Source organism: Miniopterus natalensis, chromosome X, assembly GCF_054644295.1.
Source record: "Miniopterus natalensis isolate mMinNat1 chromosome X, mMinNat1.hap1, whole genome shotgun sequence".
NCBI lineage: Eukaryota > Metazoa > Chordata > Mammalia > Chiroptera > Miniopteridae > Miniopterus > Miniopterus natalensis.
This window is the reverse complement of record NC_142103.1, coordinates 96721760-96743912: the sequence shown is the minus strand read 5'-3', so window position 1 is coordinate 96743912 and position 22153 is coordinate 96721760. Positions and strand designations below refer to the sequence as shown.

The following is a 22153-nucleotide window of genomic DNA, read 5'->3' as shown; positions in this document are numbered from 1 at the left end:
TCATTATTGTGGTTCTAGGGACTGGTCCCAGTGACCTTGATGGATAATGTGGCTAAAAAGGCTTAATTAAACACACATGCATTTGTTATGTGACTCAGCACCATCCTTGGGTGAAACCCCCAGGCAGCAGTTCACACACGTGGAGGAGGGCTGAGGGGAGAGATGCCAAGGTCCCCAAGTGTGTCTGAGGAGGGAGACCTTGCCTGGACCTCAATGCCATGCCTCATTCAGCTTGATCCTGCCAGAGGGGCCCTTGGGAACATAGCTGAAGTGTTCTGCCACTCCATACAGCTATTTTGACAGAGACCAGCTAAGAGCTACTCCCTGACATACAACCTGTCAGCAGGAAGTCACCAGGGAGCCCTGGTGTGTCTGCTGCTAGTCTGGACACTTTAAATCTTTAGAAAAGACAAACTTGCCACCTGGCTTACAAAATGGTTAAAAGAATAAGCTACAACCTCATCTTGGGCTCCATTTTACCAAGAGTACAAAACAACATATTAGAGCAGTGTTTCTCAAACCTGGCTATGCATTTAGAATCACCTGGTAATTTTTTAAAATCCTAATGCCCAGGTTATACCCCGCACCAATTAATCAATTTATGGGGATGGGGTGGGACCAGGAAATCAGTGCTTTTTAAAGGTCCTTCTAATGTGAAGACTGAGGATCAATTATTTAAACCAGTGCTTCTCAAATTTTAATGTGAATGCTATACACCTGTGGATCTTGTGAAAATGACAATTTGGATTCAATAAGGCTTGGAGCATGTCTGAGATTCAGCATTTCTAACAGGTTCCTAGGCGATGTGATTGCTGCTGGACCCCAGACCACACTTTGAGTAGCATGGTTCTCAAAAATGGTAAGCTCCTTGAAAACAAGGATCTTATCTTTACAACTTTGTATCCACCAAATACCTAGCACAGTGCCTGGCAAATATAGATTCTGAGTAAATGTTAGCTGAATGGATGAATTGATGGATGGCCTAATCTTCTCCTAGACTATTAACCTACTACTCTCAATTTTCAAACATTAGAAGTAAGGTCAAGCTGAACAAGAGGCAGACATAGATTAGCTACACAAGAATGCTTCATCTATAGGACCAGGCTTACCTGTTGATCTGTACCGAATTTATTATTTGTTGATAATTGTGGCAACAACTTAAATGTACCTCCAAAAGGCACATTTGAATTCAGACAGTAGCATATAGCTTAGAAACGGATATAGCGAACCAAAAGATTAAAAGATGAAAATGGTTCACCAGCTGGTCCAAATGCAAAAGAAAAGCACTCTGCTTAGTCACGTCTGGTGGTCAGCTGTCCCCACACTTCCTAGTACCAATTTCCCAGAAGTTATCCAGTGTGGTGGCTGTTTTTTATGAACTTCTCTGATGACTGAGATATCAGTCACAGAGAAAATGAGTGTTATATAATTTTGGTGTGGCTGTTAAGTGAGCCTTGGAGTGCCCGAGGGGGTCTCACATGCTCAGCATCCCGCCAGCAACACAGAAAGAGCTGTTTAATGTTTACTAATGAATGCCTTCTGCACAGAGCTTCGGGGGGGGGCGGGGGGCTGTTGAGAGAAAGCTCTATGGAAGCTAGAGCCCAGGAGTGCTCAGTTCTGCCTTTGCTTGTTAACACCACCCCAAGAGAAGCAATTATTCTGCTTGGCTGGGATTTTTGCTCAGAATTTCCAACATCCCCATAAGTTGGTTACTAAAGCAGCTCATCAGCACACTGTTTATGAGGTAACAAGGAAAAAAAGAAAGCTATGGTTTATCCCAGTGTCAGCAGAAATCCTTGGCAGATCACAATTAATGCGGGAAGCCGAGGAGGCAATCCCAGGGATAAGCCCACCCAAGAATGTCAGAGTCCAAATGCCAACATCCTGGGATCATAGAAGCTTAGGCAGTCATTAATTGTTTGGTGATACTGGGAAGTTATGAGGTCAAAGAGCTCATCTACTTGTAAAAAAAATCCTGACTTTTTATTGGGCAATAACATACAAGTTTTGCTATACTAGCTTCTGATTTTTTTCATTTTACATATTGTAAAACTAGTAACAAAAAATTGGATGAGTAACACACAAAAATCAGTAATTAAGCTTTCTTTAGGTCATACCAATATTAACTGAAACATGGACTGATGCCTGAAAACTGTACAGATGGTCCCTGACTTTCGATGGTTCAACTTAAGATTTTTCTACTTTACAATGGTGCAAAAGCAAAATGCATTTGGTAGAAAACATTCTTTGAAATGTTGACCTTTTCCTGGGCTAGCGATATGCGGTATGATACTCTCTCATGATGCTGGGCAGCAGCAGTGAGCTGCAGCTCCCAGCCAGCCATGTGATCACGAGGGTGAACAACTGATATTCTACAGTGTAGTTTTTGTGTTAGATGATTTTGCCCAACTATAGACTAATGTAATTGTTCTGAGCACAGTTAAGGTAGGCTAAGCTAAGCTATGATGTTCCATAGATTAGGTGTATTAAATGTACTTTCAACTTAAGATATTTTCAACTTACAATGGGTTTATCGGGATGTAACTACATCATAAGCCAAGGAACATCTGTATTCAGAAATGCCCTCATGACTTTTATAAACTACTCATATTATACCTTGCATTTTCCTGCTTCTTCATACATCTAATAATTTGTTATTGTATATTCTTAAGAGCTATGTATGCTATATTGTTGAATGGATTTTGTTGTCTTCCTTGCAAGAGTGTTGAGTTTTGTTATGGTGGGCAAGTTACTTGTAGATCAGCTTCACTTGTCAAGGCTTGGTTTTAGGCTTTGTTAGGCTAGGTTTAGTGGAGTACCATTCCTATGATTGCCCTTTCTTGCTTTTCAGTTGGATACTAGGTGTGTTCACCAAGGGTTTTCTATTCTGCTTGGCCAGAACTCCAATCTCTCTCATCACTGGTGAGATATTCACTCAGTTCACAGCCCATCCCACCCCCACTCCCTGTACTTATTTTCTGTCAAGCCTGGTAGAGTCTTGCCCTATTGATATACAGCTTAGTATTTGGCCAAAGGCTCAAAGGATTCCCTATAAAGAGACTTCTTGAGCTCTTTCTGTGTATAGCTCGCTACTCTGCAGTTCCCTGTCCTAAAAATTCCAGCTACCTTGGCAGCCCTGAATTACAACTTGTTTCCTCTATCCAGTACGTCTTCTTCTCTGTTTGGGCTCTACTGCTCTGTGCTACAAAAAGTGCCCCCAGGCAAAAAAACAAGGTTGATGTAGAACTCACTTTATGCTTCTCTCAACAGTCACATCCCTGTGCGGTGTATTGTCCAATGCCTAAAAACAACTGCTTCATGTATTTTATCTAACTTTAAAGTTTTCCGTGGCAGGCAGGTAAGTCTAATAACCTTTACTCCATCATGGCCACAACCAGAAGTTATATTCTCATTTTAAAAGTGTTTTTTTAATATCACATGATCTCACTTATATGTGGAATCTAAAGAACAAAGTAAACTGATGAAGGAAATAGATCCAGTGACATAGAAGCATGTAACAGACTGACGAATCTCAGAGGGAAGACAGGGGTGGGTGGGTAGGGGGAGAGAGATTAACCAAAGAACTTATATGCATAAATGCATAACTCAGGGACACAGACAATAGTGTGGTGAAGGCCGGGGGGTGGGTGCAGGGTAGAAGGGGTCAATGGGGGAAAAAAGGGGACATCTGTAATTCTTTCAACAATGAAGATAATTTTTAAAAAGTGTTTCTTTAATTAGAATGAATTTATTTTATTCTAGATATAATAGAACTTTAAGCTCTATCTTTAAAAGTGTGAGCTATTTCAAGGTCTAATTCCCAAAAGATGTCCTAAGAGAAAGAATTTCTGAAATGAAGATACATGCATAGGTTTTTAATTATCCTGGAGTTTCCTTTGCTAGTCATATGTACCCTTCTCTAACAAGGAAGGTGAACTATTCCCTAAGGAAAGTACTCATTGTTAAACATCTTTATATGGAAAAGTTAAATACATACAGTAAATTAGTGCCACCCAATCCTTTTTAGATAACGGCACACATTTTAAATGATAGTATTTTGATGACATACTGCTGCAGGCCAAACATTGTTAGAGGCCATCAGCCCAGAGGGAGATTTCAAATACCTAAGGCCCTTCCCATCCACCCTGAAGAGCTGAGGGGATCACTGTCATACACTCCTTTAACCTGCTCTTAGCACATGGGTTAGGAAATGCTACAGAAGTAACCTTTGAGTCCAGGTGTCACTAAGAAATGAGAAAAAAGCTGAAACAATATCTCAGGCCCCAGAAAGAGAACAGAGCTTCCTTCCACAGGCATTAGGACAGGCAGGCAGGAATCAGGAAGCCCTGAAGAGATTTTAATAGGAGATCATACAGAGCAGATGCCCCCAAAGGCCTCAGTGCTCACACTCTGCTTCCCTCTTAGAAAAAAGATGCTTCTATGTGGAGCCTCTTCAGAGAACAGCACCCAACAGATACTGCCATATTGGCCCAACTCCAAGTTCACCATTCATATTGGGCATCCCTAGGAGTTGTGGGACATAGCCATATAGTTTGTACACAACAATAGACAAGAATTGCTTACTCATTTCATTTGCAGCTTAAGTACTCTTAAGTCTCAGGAAATGTTTATGCTTTTAGCCTTTTTATAATAGTAGAATGAAAGACTTTCTGCCTCCATAAACCCACTTCAAAAATCAGTAAGCATGAGAAAAGGAAATGTTTGCAGAGAGAGGGCCTTTCCTGTGTGTTTATAATCTGACCTAAGCATGACAAGAGACTGTAACATATGAGGGCATGTGAACAAATCATACACAAAATGCAAATCATTATGGTAGCACTTTTACATTTTTTTGTCCATTTAAACATAATCAAGTATGTGAAGTTATGTAACAATGTTTTCATAGAAACTTCTCATTTTCTACTTGTTAGGTCACTTATATTTAGATGACCACTTAATGCCAAATTAAAAAAGCTGTTTCTAATGGTACCTTCAGCTCATCCAGAGCACATGGCTAATGGCACAGTTTACCTCTCAAGGATGTACATCCTATGGCTGAATTTTCATTTTCATTTATGTTTAGAAAACTGTGCTGATACTGCATCCAAATACATGCTCTTCTTCCATTAAAAGGATAGTAGATATAATAAAAATCATTTTGCTTCATTGACAAAGACATTGGCAATTATAAAGCATTTTTCATTATGTTTTAACAGATTTTCTTAGCTCCTGTACCACCTCTAAGAGACACAAAGAAGAGGGTGGGGGTAAGGGTAAGAGTGAGGGTGAGCAAGTATCTTCATTTCACAGATAAGGACTGGGAAGCAATAACAGGTGAAGGGCATAGCCATGATCATTATGAAGGTCAAAAACATCCAAGCTGCAGCTGCTATTGGTAAAATCCTAAATTACTACCTTCTATCTCTATTCTTTACCAGACAGATCTATATTTAAATGTTTCTATTAGGAAAATTTATTCCCTGGCATAAAAATTTGTGTGGAGTCTTTTTCTCTATGCTCAGCAAATTTCATTTCTAGGCCTGTGCAATGAAAAATACAATTCCCAGGTCGAATCCAGGCCCTCTGGCTGCTCAACAGGGTCCAGGCTTGACTGGTGGAGTGTAGCTGTATTTCTTCGCTACCTTGGGGAGAAGAGACATAGGAGCATAGGGGTAAGGGGCAGGAAAAGGCTCTGATATGGGAGATTTGTGGCCTTGTATTCCACAGAAATTCCCAGGAAGACTCAGAACAAAACCAAGGTCCTTGAAATTCATTCAATTATACATCAGGCACTTATTTACTAAACACTAGGGCTCAGGTGGCCTTGTAAGAAAAAACAGAACAACATTCTCTTAACACTATCTTTGTAGAGCAAAAGTTCTTAATCTTGCCAAAGTCCAATTTAGTAGTATTTTCTTTCATGGATTGTTTTTTGCTGTCATGTCTAACAACTCTGTCCTCCTATGTGTTCATGAATAACTTTCTATGTTTTATGTTTTACATGTAGATCTTTACATGTAGTTCATTTTGTGTTAATTTTTGTATCATGTGTTGGGTTTAGGTTAGGGTTCACCTTTTTTGCCTATGGATGCCCAACTGCACCAAAACCAATTCTTGAAAAGATTATCCTTTCTTTCTTAAATTTTCTTTGTACCTGTGTTGAAAATCAGTTGGCTGTATTTCTATGGGTCTGTTTCTAGACATTCTATTTCCTTGGCCAACAAGGTATAGCCCTTGGGCCAAATCTGGCCTGCTATCTATTTCTGTACAGCCTACAAGCTAAGAATAGTTTTCACATTTTTAAATGGTTTTGAAAAATCAAAAGAATAATATCTCAAGGAATGTGAAAATTATACAAAATTCAAATCTTAGTGTCTATAAATAAAGTTTTATTGGAACTCAGCCACGTCCATTCATTTACATCTATGACTGCTTTTCCAGAGTTGCAACAGAGACCGCATGACCCATAAAGCCTAAAATATTTACTCTCTGGTCTTTTACAGAAAAGGTTTGCCAAACCCTGGTCTAGGATATGAGGATCCTTATGCACATTCATATGGAACCTCAGGGGCTCTCTGAATGCCACTATAAAAAAATACTGTAAGGACAGAAGCTTTAAATAGAACCTCTGAAAGCCCTGAGGAAGACAGAAAAGGAATGCATTTAATAGTTTGCTGCCCTTTCCTACTAGGGCTACAATATAAAAGCCTTCAGTAAAACTATTCTTAAAAGGATGAAATTTTACTATAAAATGGGGAAACTTAAGTCTAAAGGGTATTTGTTTTTAATGCATTTTTCTTAAATGTCTCCATGAATCATAAACTATGAAAAAATATTTCAGCCCAGCCGGGCATGGCTCAGCGGTTGAGCGTCGAGCTAGGATCCAGGCGATTGGGGTTCGATTCCCAGTCGGGGCACATGCCCAGGTTGTGGGCTGGATCAATGACTCTCTCATCATTGATGTTCCTATCTCTCTCTCTCCCTCTCCTTTCCTCTCTCGGAAATCAATAAAGATATATTTTTTTAAAAAAATTTCAAATGTGAAAGATGATAGGTTAATGTCATGAATATAAGGTATTTTTATAAAAAAGAATTGGAAAGTTACACACATAATTTTCAAAAATGTGAACACCAGGGGACAGGAAGAGATTAACCAAAGAACATATATGCGTAACCCATGGACACAGACAATGGTGTGGGAAGGCCTGGGAGAGGTGGGGGTTGGGTAGAGGGGGACAAAAAGGAGGAAAATGGGAGACATCTGTAACTTAAAAAAATTTAAAAAGAAATTTAAAAATGTGACCACCTATCAGATTAGCAGAGATTAGAAAAAAATGTCAATATTCAGGATGACAAGGACAGGGGAATATATTTGCATACACTCCTGTGGGGAAACTAAATTGGCACAATAGTTCATAACATCACTTAAATGCCTTTAAAAGGCACTGTGGCAGCATTACATTTAGCAACTTATCATCAGGAAATAATAACTGCTAACAATTAGACAGCCCTTACCATGAGCCAGGCATTCTAAATGCTTTGCCTACTTTAACTCATTTCATCTTTACAACACTGGGAGGCAGGTGCTGTCATCATCCCCATTTCTCATATGTGAAAACTGTGAAAGATTGAGCAACCTGCCCAAGGTTACACAAGTAGTAGAAAGTGGCAGAAATAATTACGTGCACAAAGATTTACAAACAAGATGATGACTACATGCAACATAGTCTAAAATAGGAAAAAAACAGAAACAAGCTAAATATGAGAGAACTGTGGTACTCCATACATTAGGATGCTAAGGAACCATTTAACCATACTGCCAAAGATAGGCATGATATATTTTGGACAGAGGGTTAAAAAATAGTGTGTATTATATGATCGTATTTTATTTTGAACTGTGTGTTGTGTTGTGGTGGGTGGATGGTGGTGGTGGGGTGGTGGTAAAAAGTCTGGAAGAATATAGCTCAAATATTTAGAGAGGTATCTGAAGGTGGTGAGGCCACAGGTGATTTCGACTTTTCTCTGTATTTATCTGTTTTGTTCTCATTTGTTCTCCAAGAGAAAGTATTATTTCTATAATTTTAAAGTATTACTTAACGGTGCATCCAATGCCACTTGCCATCTCAGAAGCTGTATTTTAAAAGATGCAAATGTGAATGTAAAAACTTTGAGACTTTAATAAGATGGGGGGCTATACAACTATAATAAATTACTTTCATCCTAAGAGAAATTAAATAATGAAAGGGAACTTCAGGGAAAGTACTGGCCTTAATTTCAGGACAGTTCAAACACTAAGAAAGAACTTCCAGTCCCTGAACATTTGTCTTTTCTTCTTTCTACAATAACTTATCATAGCAATAACCATCATTTAGCTTTTATATTTCTAAAGCATTTTCAGCCACACCATCTCAGTTAATCCTCACAACAGCCCTCTTAGAGTAATACAAATAGAAAGGCTGGAAATAGAAAACAGAAAAAAAAGGGAGTTTCTCTAATTCTGTATGGCACCTGCAGATTTTTCTGTGTGTGGCAGGAAAAAAAGTATCCTAAGATGCTGTTGCAAGGCTTACTGATGTCCTGCCACTAAAGTATAGCACTCTGGAGAGAGATGACAATCAGGTTGAACAAACACAGAGTCCCTTTTGACAGTTATATATAATTTGTGGTGGCATATGAAGCTGGGAATTTGCAGCAACTGTAACTCATCTGTCTGAAAAATCTGCAATCGTCACCACTGAAATTTTGGGCTGGCATTGTTTTGACTGTCTACTGGTAAACTAAAGAGAAGTTTCCTTCCATCTCAAGCCCTACATTTCTCATCCTCATCTAATTTAAAACCACATGTTTGGGAGGATACACGAGCTCAGTGAAGTTTTGATCAAATACACCATGGTGTGAGGATTCTTCTCAACCATGCCACTGGCCTGGTGACTTGAAAGAGGAAGACAAAACAGCAAACTGTATTCCTTGCTATTGCTAATTTTCCTAAGAGGAGATATATTGTGACTTCCATCTTAAGAAAGGACACGTGCAGTCTAACAAGACAGGCCATATTGCAAGAAATACATCCTATGACATTAATGACTCATTTGCTGAATACTGATATTTTTCAAATGTGTGTAAACCCAGATGATCCCAGACCTGCACTTAACTTCCTCGTTCACTCATAAAACATCTCCTTCTAATGGGTGTGTCAGGGTGTCATCATTTTCAGGGTGGCACCTGCTAATTTACTCCTCCACCCTTGAAACCACATTTAATCCTAGCATTTGAGCTCTGCTAACAGCTTCAGCAGTTGAGAGAGAAAGGGTCAAGGCCAGTAATCTATTTAGCTGATCGGCTCTCTTATACAAAGCTGAGAGCCTTTCTTGAGATTTCTAAAGACACTTCTCTTTGAGGAAACATTCTTACTTCCTGTGAGGCAGAAAGCAAGAAAGTCTGAAAACATTTTTCTCATGAATAAATGTTTCAATTAATGGATGAATGGGAGGGAGGCAGGAGGGGAAAATAAACATTAGAACAAACAATAGAACATATAATCACAGAATGACTTAGGAAGGAGCTTAGGATTCCTGCCTTTTTTTAATGGTAAAAGCAAGCAGAAAACTCAGTGGCACATGGGCCCAGAAGAAAAGAGGAAGGTAAAATACACTGGGCATGGGAAAAAAGCAGAAGAAATAAGTAGAATGAGAGGGCTTCAGGCATAAAAAGAACCAACATTAGCCCTGAGCTGAGCTCATCATTTCCTCTACACTGACTATCATTTCATTTCTGTAGAGGTGACAATGGAATCAGAAAGTCACGGATGATCCTGACCCTAAGACATCAGAAACATGGACACCAAAATGCAAGCATCAGAAACAACTGGATGGGGTGATGGCGTGGTAATACTGTTTTCTTGATAAAATAATGAAAATCTCATCAATTTAGAAAGAAAATCCCACAGACCCCTGCCCTAGATATTTAGCAACAGTGAGAGACTCAGTGAGTACAAAAGTCATCTTGGGAACGACTGAGCCCTACCTACCACAAGCATCCGACTACCCCTCAGGATGTTTGAACAGTACCATTCTGCCCAGCCCCCAAGTTCAGGGTCAGGAGATGCCTCTGCCCTGGCTCTGCCACTGACTTTCTGTGAGAACCTTGGGAAAGTCACTTCCACATGCGGGCCTCTGTTTCTCCTTTGTAATCTGAACAGAACACCCATGGTTCCACCTAACTCCCAGGGCTGCTGCTGTGAGGCTGAGCTGCAGAGAAACTCAGGAGGAAAGAGGAGTGGTGCTGAAGAGTCCTGGGTTCTTGCTGCCAGTGACCCAGAAGGTCTTGCACTGGGAACCTGCAGTCATGCAGGTAGACTGAGCCATTATTAAGTTAAATGCTCAACTGTTGTCTAGGAAAGAAGAGAGGAAAACACATTGAGGTAGAGATGGAGGAAGCTGGGGTAATTAGTACTCAGTCCTAATATGCCCTCACCACAGGGCTAACTCCAAACATTTGGGCTCCCTGGTTTGATACATCCCTAGGCAAAGGCGAAACTCCCAGTTTGTTTTTCGTGTGGTGGTTACCTTATACCTCTACTTGTATCTAACCCTTTGGGTTCCTTTTTCTTTCAGGTGCACCCATCACCCTGAACATCAATGCTGGCTTATGTTGTCTCTCTCCCCTTCCCTCCATCTCCACTGCTCCATGATTTTAGCCAATACAATTATCCTTCTTAGCGTTGACCTTGATGTTGTCAAATAGGCAAGTACCCATGAAGAAACAGAGGGGTTGTGTCTGCTTTAGTAAGGGTCAAGGACACAGCTACTCAGGGGAGGATTTTTATAAGAAATAGCTAAAGATCCTTATTTACAAACAGGTCACATGGGAAGCCCTTCCTCCCAGATTGGGGAGGGAAGTAGCTGGGAGGAAAAGACCACTCTGAGGCCAGAAGACTGTAGGCTAAGGGTAAAAACATGGTCTATCTCTACAGCTGGGCTCATTCAGCCTCAAGAGGCAGTGGCCAGGGCAAGGAGCACCCTTCAGTGGTGGCCCTCGTCACAGCTGGGCCTGGCCTGACCCCTCCAGGCTGCTTTCAGCCTATCTCCAGGGAGGTTCTCTGGTTGGAAACCAGACCCAGAGGTTTCTGAAGCCTTTCAGCTACACTCTGGGTACAATCAGGAAGGCAGGGATGGGGGCGGGAGGAACACAGATGAAGGAGTTATTTTTGTGACTGGAAATAAAAGCTAAACACAGGTGTGTTCTGCACAAGTGGAAATGTTCCCAAATCCACAAGAATTCTTTATAAATAAACTAAAAAACAAACCGTTTGGGTTGCCACAGTTCATCCTGTTTCCAGGGACACACACACAAATAGTTCGGGTCTTTGCACATTATTTCAGGAATTGCGGAGGGCTTCTGGGCACTCCCACTAAAGGTGTCTGACTCATTTTCTAGAAAGCTACAGGAAGTGACAACCTAGTGCTAAAAATGAGTGCAGAGCCTGCCCTGTGACACCTGCCACAGCACACAAAGCAGGGCAAGGGGAAACCACCTTAACTATGAAAGGAAAACACGATGGAATTTGGGGTAAACTGAGAACCTCTACAGCAAAGCAATCAGAATCAGAGAGCAGCAATTCAGGTCTTTCATCTCAACTTATACATACAATAAAGATGCATATCCAAATGCAGATTGAACAAATCATGGTGAAGTTGTTCACTCTCCAATATCAATGGCATACAATAGCCTAAATGAACTCAGAGCAATTCCTTGACTCAGGAAGATTTAAGAATTTTCTATAATGTCAGCAGGGTTTGATAGACTCAGACTCCATTTTTCCCACTTTCAGCAGGCAAAATATTTATGGCCCATTTTTTCCTCTCCAAATTCTTGTTGAAATCTTACCCATTGTGAATTCTGAACTATTTCAGGTGGGTTTTTCACCATTATTACCTACTTCACGTCATGGCGTTCCAGCCCCAGCAGCAAACTAGGCCCAGACACTCCTGTTTCAAGGTCAGAGGAAGAGCAACTGGAGTTGAAGTGACAATTTCTAGGATTATAGGTACCACTCACTGGTGGACCCCTCCCTGTGAGAGGTACTTTATGCCCAGCCTCTTAGTAAATCCTCAAGGCAGCTCTGTGAGGACAGCTTTATAGCTGAGAATACTGACACTCAGAGGGGTTAAGTGACATGCCCAAAGACCCACAGCCAGGAGTGGTGCTGCTGGGATTCAAACCCTGGTTTCTCTGAGCTGGTGGCCTATGTGGCACTTGTCAATTTAACATGCTGTTTCCAACCAACTGTAATGCTAGGTCATTCATGGGAATAAAGTCAAAACCTGCAGAAGCACAGGATATCAAGAGACCTGATGTCACAGGCCATATAAATGATAATAAAAACAAAGTGATGGAATGCAAAGGACTTTTTAAAGCGATGAGCTCACAATGGGCCTGAGTGCATGATACAGCATAAGTTAAGACTGGTATATTATCAACTACTGAACAATCAGCTAAAGGGGTAGGCGGAGGGCATCTGGGCAGCAGGAACATAGTCTGGGTCAAGTTAGGGAGGACACACGAGCAGTATGGGGACATCCTTTGAGAGTTTGTTCATGTAAAACAGGGACACATACCAAGGTCAGAAGGCCAGACTGAAGTCAGATCACCTGGGCCAATGGGTGCAGGATAATTGAGTAGGATTTTACAAGAAAGGAAAGTTACTAAAGACTTTCATTGGAGAAGAGGTGTTCCATGAGCGAAGCACCATTATAGGATGATTAAAAAGAAGGGGCTGGAGTGTTAGGGATGAAGTAGCCCTCCACCCTTAGCTACCCCTGGGCTCTCCTCCAGAGCAGATGCTGTGGAGGGTGCTGGGGGAGGGAGGAGGCTGGGGAGAAGCAGCCTCCAACCTGGGCCTGGCTCTACCACAGAGAGGAAGTGCCAGGGACTCAGGAGGGCAGAATCCCTAGGTTCTGTGCTGCTGAACTGGGGTGGGGGGAGCAAGAGTCAAAATGACATGGAAACTCTAAGCCCGAGGAGCAGGACCAGTGTTCAAGCCAGGTCAAGGACCAACGGTATGGCAAGGATGGCAAGGCCATGTCTACAAATGTAATAGCAATATCTGTAAGCTGCTTCACAGTTTCCAGTTTCCAAACTGCTTCCTAATACATTAAGCTATGAAACCAGGGAAACTGGGTACAAGCTTCGGACACTCTTGCCAGCAGCCTTCCACAGGCACACCCGTTTCCTTTCTCCCTCCTGTGTAGATGGGACCAGGAGAAAGTCCCTTTCTGACTAAGCTCTTCAGAAAAACCTGATTCTTGCCCAGCTGGGCATGGCTCAGCGGTTGAGCGTCGACCTAGGATCCAGGAGATGGGGGTTCGATTCCTGGTCAGGGCACATGCCCGGGTTGTGGGCTAGGCAGCCAATGAATGACTCTCTCATCATTGATGTTTCTATCTCTGTCTCTTCCTCTCCTTTCCTCTCTCTGAAATCAATAAAGATATATTAAAAAAAAAAAAAAAAGTTTAAAAAGAAAAACCTGATTCTTTTTATCAGACTAATTTATTAGCCAGGAGAAGGAAAGAATCAAGATGAATGTACTCTCATCATATGTAATCAAATGACAAGGATTGGATTAGGATGTGTTAAGGTAGAAATAGATGTGTTCAGATAAGGGACTCTCCATATTGGTTTTTTCTTTTCCCCAAACCTTATTCAATATTCTTGATACATCTGGTTTTCAATTAAAATGAGGCTGCCCCCTTCGAACAGATGTAGGAAAATGAGTCTCCCCACTGTCAAGAATGGCAGCTACTGAATTCTCTGCTTGCTTTATCATCACAGGAGAAAGTGCTCTCGCCTTTTCTCTGTATTTGTGCTATTTATTGAAATATTTGTATTATGCCTCATACCCACCTAACAACTTCCCTATCCGGACTGTTAGGTTAAGGTTCTGATCCAAAATAGGAAGTGCCCCATGCATAAGAAGCAGCCCAGAGGAGGCGCAGCCTAGGGACCAGGGGAAGGACTGTAAAGAAAGAGAACTGCCCAACCTCCTTGGCAGAATGGAACAAGAGGGCAGAATTTCCCCTCTGATTTCCTCCCACCACGGAAAACACCAAACACCTACAGAGATGCACTGAAATAAGTTCAGGGGAGGATATTTTACAGGCAAAAAGATGGACAAGTTCTTGGGTGACGAGCAAAGCAGGGAATAGTTTGCTATTCCAGGAAGGTGCCTGCCCTTAGCATTGTCTAGCATACCACTTTCATATGGAGTGGGTAACAGGGCCAGTTCTCTCCCTCAAATAATTTGACCTTTGGCAAGCTACTTAAGCTCTGGTGTCATTAGTTGCCTGGCATTGTTGGTTCAGGCTCTTTTTTTAATCCTCACTCAAGGATATGTTTTTATTGACTTAAGAGAGGGAGGAAGGGAGACAGGAAGAGAGGGGGGAGGGGGAAGGGGGAGAAGGAGAGGGAAAGCGAAAGAGAAACATTGATCAGTTGCCTGCTATATGTGCCCCAACCGGGAATCAAACCCGCAACCTTTTGGTGTACTGGACAAAGCTCCAGCCAACTGAGCAACCCAGCCAAGGCCTGGCTCAGGCTCTTAAAACACACAACCTCTACAGCCATTTCTCAAAGGTAACTTCCTTGATTATAAAGGTAAATCAAACATCACTTTTTGGACACACTTGGGGGTAGGAAATGGGGGGGACAGGAAACACCATGGTCCACTCCCTCTCAGTAATGGCCAGAGGCAGTGGGACCCAGGGCTTACCTCCCATGCTAGACCCTTGTTCTCTCTACCCTCTGTCTACACCCTCCAGCCAGTGCTTTCCAGCCCTGCATGAGCACAGGCTGCCATGATGCCTGTGCTAAGGGAATTATGTGTTCCCTGCCACTGCCACTCACCTGGATATAAGAGTAAGACCACCCACATATCTTAAAGACGGTTCCATTTTTCATTGTAATTGACCGTCATAAAATTCCTGTACCTCAGAGAAAAGGCCATATATTCTAAGAATTGCTTAAATAATTTATCTTTCAACCATCTACTTGGTGAGTACCATTGCATGAAAGTATAAACAATATGTGGTCCAGGCCCTGTCAAGCTGCGTCACTTCACAGATTTTATAGCTCTCTTTGTGTTTACAAGACTCTGCCCATAATGATAATAAAATCATTCAACCTTCTTAGCCCAAACGAGACAAGCAAAATACTCTCAGGCATGCTACCTGTCTTTGATCTAAACAGTAAACATTCTATAAGTATTTTCTGCCTGTGAGGCATGACCTGTTTTTTGAAATCCTCTCCTTGGATATATCATGACCCAGAGTTTCGCAGCCAGGGCGGCTATGCAGTCTGGGTTCTCCAGCCATGCAGGTCACCTCTGAGTTAACCTTTGTGGGGCAGATGTTTTCTGCTGAGCCATGCAAATCTACAGCTGGCTCCAAGGCAAACAGAATCTAGTTGATTTTTAAGTTCATTCATTCACCTGAATACACTGGGCTTTGCCTGATCAAGAGAAAAGATGCAAGAATCTTTTTGAGGAATTCAGGACCATGAAAACCTAGAGTTTCAAGGACTAAAACAAAGCTTGTCCTATCCAGTCAACACCTCAAAACAGTTCACAGTTTAGAAGGCAGAAGGGAACCTTTGTTTACCTTATTGATGAGAGTGACTATATCTCCTTCTTTGATTGTCAATTCATCATCATTCTGCGCCTCATATGGAAATATTACTTTGCAGTAATCCTTGGCTGAAAGATGAAAAGAAAACACAACCTTTAAAATTCTTTATCTAATGAGCTGGCCCAGGAGAAGATATTCTCCATCACATTAACTTCAGGGAAAAGCACACTTACGAAATGGGATATAACCACTGAATAAAGAAAGGGTCACCCTCAGAAAACTACTGAAGATTGCTCATTTTGGGCTCATGAATATTTATTCTCTTCATTTTTTCCCTTATAAATTACATGATGTAATGAAATGCCATTGACTGCATTGCTTATCTCAAGCAAAAGAGCAACAATGTGTCCTTGGTCTCAGGAAAATAGATGTGTATATTTTATTATTTTTATTTTTACTTTTAAAATATATCTTTATTGATTTCAGAAAGAGGAAAGGGGGGGAGAGAGAGAGAGAGAGAGAAGCATCAATGATGAGAGAGTCATTGATCGGCTGCTTCTTGCACATCCCCGACTGGAGATCGAGCCCGAAACCTGGACATGTGCCCTGACGGGGAATTAAACCCCGATCGCCTGGATCCTAGGTCGACGCTCAACCACTGAGCCACTCCCTGCCAGGTGATGTGTATATTTTATATACTCTTTAATTTATATATTCTTTGGGTGCATGTATAAGCAGACATATCTACAAAGAGCAAAAAGCTTAAATTTTGCCCTCACTACCTCCTTCCAAACATCGCTAAATTAGAAACAGGGTATTTGTATGTATTACAAAGCTGACATGGTACTCAAAACAATGAAAAAGACTCATTATGGTATATCTTAAGAGACTGAGGTTGACATATTTATATGTAAACATGTGTCAACCACAAATAGCCAACAAATACTGACCAAATGTTCTTCACACACACACACATGCCATGGCCTCTCTGTGGGAACCTGCCTGTTTATAGATGGGGCTGTCCATTAGTGAGGATACACAGCAGCCCTTGCCAAAGAAGGAGACATAAAGGCCACTCAAAATCAGTTCAAATATGTCCTGAGTTCTATGCCTTTGAAAGTCTATCTGATGTGAATTCCCTATTTACACAAAAGCACCAGTTTAAAAGACTAAACACATTCATAAGGTGTTTGAGAAATTAAGACTTAGAAAACTGGGATTTGATGACTCAGAACAGAAGGTAGAAAGAAAAATTCAAGAGAATTTGTGTCTACTGGGACAGGCATTTATTATTTTGCATCAAAGTCAACAGTACTAATGACTTTAAATGGCTTTAGATATTTCCCCAAAATGAGACAAGTTCTTGCAGACAGATCATAACCTAGAGCAATATACGTATCAATTATATTGTCCACACTACAATTTATATCACTGAAACGTGTTTTTTATTATGGTTAATGTCTCATCAAAGAGTGATATATAAAATAAAAGCAATAAAAAACCTGTAATACAGATACATTGTGGTCTAGGGTTGGTCTACATAAGATAGAGACAAGAGAAGGGGAGGAAAGAGTAAGAGAAGGACTCACTTTGTTCCTATGTAGATGCTTTTGCTTTCTGTCTAGTGGCTCCAAGATATCAGTTACCTCGCTTATCCTACTGTTGGAAAACTGCCATCTTAGGTACTCTGGGCCCCTGAAGCCTTTTGCTCATTAACTGTGCTGAGGGTCACTGCTTCTAAATACCATCAATACCAATTTGTCTTAAGATTCTGAGGTACACATAGTTACCAACATTCCATCTCTTTTTAATTAGTAATAGCAAACCTCCCAAACTCTGAATCCGCCAAACGTTCTAAAGGGAGGGGAAAAGTTAAGCATCTTCAAATTGGATAACGACAGCTCCTTGCCAATTTTCCTATTGACTATCTTGAGAAATATGACTACTCAACCTCAAAACTTACAACACTGAAAAAAATACAGTATTATTGAAGAACTGTCCTGCAGAATCCAGCTTTAAGGATAATTCATTGGATTGAAATCCTGGAGACATTTTACAAAGACGATAAGACACCCATGGCCAACAAAGAAAAGGAACAAGTCGTGTTTCTATTCCTTTTCTTTTTTTTTAATGTGGTCAAATATTTTATTTTATTATTTTTTATTTTTAAATTTTTAAAATTTTATTTTTGTTTAAAATATTACAGATGTCCCTTTTTGTCCCCAATGACCCAGTTCCACCCCGTCCTATCACCCTCCCCAGTCCCTCTCCCCACCATTGTCTGTGTCCTTGGGTTGTACATATATGCATATAAATTCCTTCTAGCTTATTCCTTTTCACAAAAAACAGTTAACTAAATGTGGTAGACATTGTTAGTTAACTTCCCAACAGCCATTCCCCATCCCCTTCCCAGTTCACAGGACCCTAATGTGTCCAAGCATTATATTCAGAAATAGGGACCCCTAACATAGTCCTAGGGATGAATACAGTACATCTAGGCAAATAATATTAATCTCACTCCCTTTTGAAAGTGATTGCCTTTGGGGTGAGCTTGTGATCTACTTCCAGCCAATGAGATGTGAGAGGAAATCTGCTTGGGGGGAGGGGTGGGAAAAGCTGTTAGATTTTGCTGAGTGAAAAAGAGAGAGAGGCTTGAGGAAAATAGTCGTCCCTGTCTTTCTGCTTTCAAAATTGTTTCATCCTTGTTGAAAAACAGCACAATATTTGGCACTGGGGCAGTCATATTTCAACCATGAAAGGAAAGCCAAGAAAATCATACTCGGGAGGTGACCCTGAGACCTGACACTGTTGAAATGTCTGTCGAATTAACCAACTTCAGAAGGCCTGTCCCTGGATCCTGTTACCCAACTTAATAAAACTCTATTGCTTACCACCACTTTGTGGTCAGCTCGATATTTATCATTCAAAGCAGAAGATACCCTGACATGAAGGAACTCGGTATAAGAAAGAGAACACTTCCAGTTACCTCTTCCAAGACACTTGACTCTAATCTGCCTCTCCCAAAAGCCCCTTCCTATGAATCTTTGTCATTCATTCCCTTTGCCCCCAACTCTTTCCTTGCTACCTCAGGACCAGGCCTATGGTAGGAGGTCAACAAATGACTATGGAATTGACCTGTAACCAACATTGTGAGAAAACATTTACAAAAAGGAACTAGCATGCCTTTAAAATGTTTCACGGGGCCATTTTATCTTATGTCCACAATTTCCCTATAAGCTAAGGAGGGTAGGTGTCCCCGTGTCTTTAAAAAACAGCTTTAATGACATAAAATTCACCCATTCTAATTGTAGAGTTTGAAGAGTTTTAATAAATTTATACAGTTGTATGACCATCACCCTAACCCAGTTTTAGAATACTGTGAGGCATTAGACACAGAATTATCTGGAAAGGACCAATTTTAGATAAAAGGAGGAAATAATGGTGTTAGTGGCTACTGTCCACCACCACTTTCCATGAAGCAGGTTCCTGCATGTCTTGCCCTTCTTTGCATCCCTAGAACCTGACACAGCTCCCATTCAGTGTTTCTTGATCCCCTAGAGACACCTATAAAGTGGAGGAAAATTTGAGGAACAGCAAAGTAGGAGGAGAGAATTCTGAGCCAGGAGTCAAGGCAATCAAGACTGGGTTCAGTCCCAGCTGGGCCATCTGAGCACGAGACCTGAGGGAATCATGCAGTAGCTCTGGACCTCAGTGTCCTCAGGTGAAAAATGAGAGGCCAGTCAAGGAGGGGTAAGAGGGGAGTTTGATTAACTTCAGCAGAAGACTTTTAGCAAGTTTAAACTTATTCCCAAACTCCAATATAAAACAACTAAAAATAGAGCTGTTCTTTAATTAGAGAGTGAGGCTGACCCATCTCCCATCCAGGTCCCCCAAAACATCCTGATGAAGAACTGGAGGCTCCAAGGAGCATACTGGGCTAGACCTAAGTCCCTGCGGACTCTGACACTGCCCACCACTAGTCACAGGTACCACAACTCAGAATGTTCCTAACCAAATATGGCAACCACTAGCCTCATATTTTAAGTTATTATGATATATTAGAAAATAAGAATTTGTTTTTACTGCTGAGGCATTTGGGCCCTAATTCAGCAGTACTGGAAAATGAAAACATTATGTTGGGTTGGATGTACTAATGGTTTTAAGATACTCAAAAATAAACATATAAAAAAGGTATTAACTCTGAGACCATTATTATTTTTTAAATATATCTCTATTGACTTCAGAGAGAGGAAGGGAGAGGGAGAGAGATAAAAACCTCGATGATAAGAGAGTCGTTGATCTGCTGCAGCCCACAACTCAGGCATGTGCCCTGACCAGGAATCAAACCCCAATTTCCTGGATCCTAGGTCGATGCTCATCCACTGAGCCATGCCAAGCTGGGCCATTATTTTATTTTTGGAGTATATGGAATGAAGATGTTCCCTTCTTTAATTCAAAAATTTACTGAGTCACCACCATGAAAATGATATTTTGTCTGTTCTTGGTCCTGTGAGATACAAGTCAGTCCAACTACCTCCTCCCACCCTCACATGGAAGTGACAACCTAATGTCTGGAGAAAGGCAAGGGGGAAAGAAGGATCAAAAGAAAAAACAAATATGAATAAGCACAAACTCACTATGATGCAATATTGTTATGGTGTTTCAGAGAAAGGCAAGATTACATTCAGGAGAAAGTTCACAAAAGAGGAGGTATTTGATATATCTTGAAAGAAGAACATAATTCCAAATCCTTTTGGACATGGGAAGATATAAATATTAAATGAGTAGCAGACAGAGATGGAGAGGAAGGGAATAAAATTAACTTTCGGAGGCAGGCATTTTCCAGCTATTCATCAATTAGATGGGTTTAATTAGTCTGAGATCAAACAGGAATGAATACACATGTGCACATGAAATAAAGGCACAATTTATCCAGTGACTGAGATGATTTTGTCTTTATTTTTTCTTTAGAAAGATTTAAAAATACTAATGAATTAGCATAAGGCTGAAAACCTAGGTCAGTTCTTAAGCTTTTTTTTTTTTTTTTTTTTTTTTTTTTTTTTTTTTGTCTTAGAGTCCTTTAAGAATCTGATAAAAAGCAATCACTCTCTTTCTAGAAAAAGAAAAAAACCAGAAAAATATCCAAAGGTGCAGAGAAAATGTGTACAATATCAGAAGGTTCAAGGACCCCTTGCCTAGTTCTAGATCAAGATTCTCTGTACTAATTAATGATTGGCTTTCAATTACAGAAACTTGTTCTATTAAAACCACCAACGCCCAGCCAGCATGGCTCAGTGGTTAAGCATCAACCTATGATCCAGGAGATCGAGGTTTGATTCCCGATCAGGGCACATGCCTGGGCTACCAGAACAAAAGTATCAAGCTCAATGGTGTCTACTTTCACCAGCATCAAAATCTGAAATTCTTTCATTAAACGGACAGATACTGTCTGAGACACTACTGATTCATAATCCCTTATCCAGAAAAAAGAAAAATCCTGGCGACAGAATTTTTCAGATTCAGAAAGGAAATATTTTGCACATACCGTGTAATATATAACATCCTCAGCTGGGGCCTCAGGCTGCACCCAACCATCAAAAATATTAAAAGTCTGCAACAAATAATGATTTGTCATCCCAGGTGGAATAAATAAATACTACACATAGAGGCACATTGGTCCAGGACAAGTTTTATTACCCAAGTGATAAAACCTTTTAATTTCCTCGATTTTTATATTTTGGAATTGCATTAAGGGTGTGGATTTCTATCATGCTCTGGGAAAAAAGACTGAGTTAAATAAGACTAGTATCTGGTTCTCAAGGAGCTTATTATAACCAAGGAGAGGAAATGAGGCATGTATACCCAGAGCTCTTGACAAGGCAACAGTGAGAAAAGGATGAGAGTAATGTGTTCAGCTTAAAGCATCAGAGTATCAGAAATGGGGAAATCATTTCCCAAAGGAGAGACTAAGGGTCCCTTCTTAGAGGAGTAAAATGGCAGTGGGCTCTGTACAGTGTTCTAGGACTTTGACCAGAGGAGTAGGAGTTGGGGTTCCCAACCACTCCTGATGACAAGGATGATGTAGAGCACCTGTTCTTTCTATGTCTTCCCGGACCCTTCCCTGGGAATTCCAATCAACAGGTCTGAAGTGGAAGCAGGAATCCACAAGCACCCTTGTGATTGTCCTCACCATGGAAGCTTAAGAAAAATTGGTCAAGGGCAGTGGTTCTCACACCTGAGTGGGCAACAGCCCCAGGTAGAGGACTTGTGAAAATAGAACCCCAAAGGTTTCTGATTCCCTAGGGCTGGGGATTTGCATCTCTACCAAGCTCCCAGGTGTTGCTGGCCACTACTGCTTGTCCAGGGACCACACTGTGAGAGCCACTGATCCTAGCCATGGGTATTAGCAAAGATTCAGTGCTAGAAAGGAGCAAAACAACTGTGAGGATATGGAGCATGGACCAGTGTGGTGGTGGTGCTAGGGCTGGTGGGTGCTGTGTGATAGATTTAGATGGGAAGTCCAGTCCTCAGTC

The 22153-nt window shown here is 41.0% G+C and overlaps 1 protein-coding gene across 2 annotated transcripts in view; it reads right to left on the bottom strand.

The window, feature by feature from the left end:
* The window catches only part of SH3KBP1 (SH3 domain containing kinase binding protein 1), a 308270-nt gene that overhangs the window by 74644 nt on the left and 211473 nt on the right, over nt 1-22153 (bottom strand). For both annotated transcript variants that reach the window (XM_087813683.1, XM_016199360.2), the window contains one exon: nt 15654-15748. In XM_087813683.1, coding sequence (XP_087669809.1) covers nt 15654-15748 — 95 coding nt within the window. The remainder of the gene's footprint in view (nt 1-15653; nt 15749-22153) is intronic.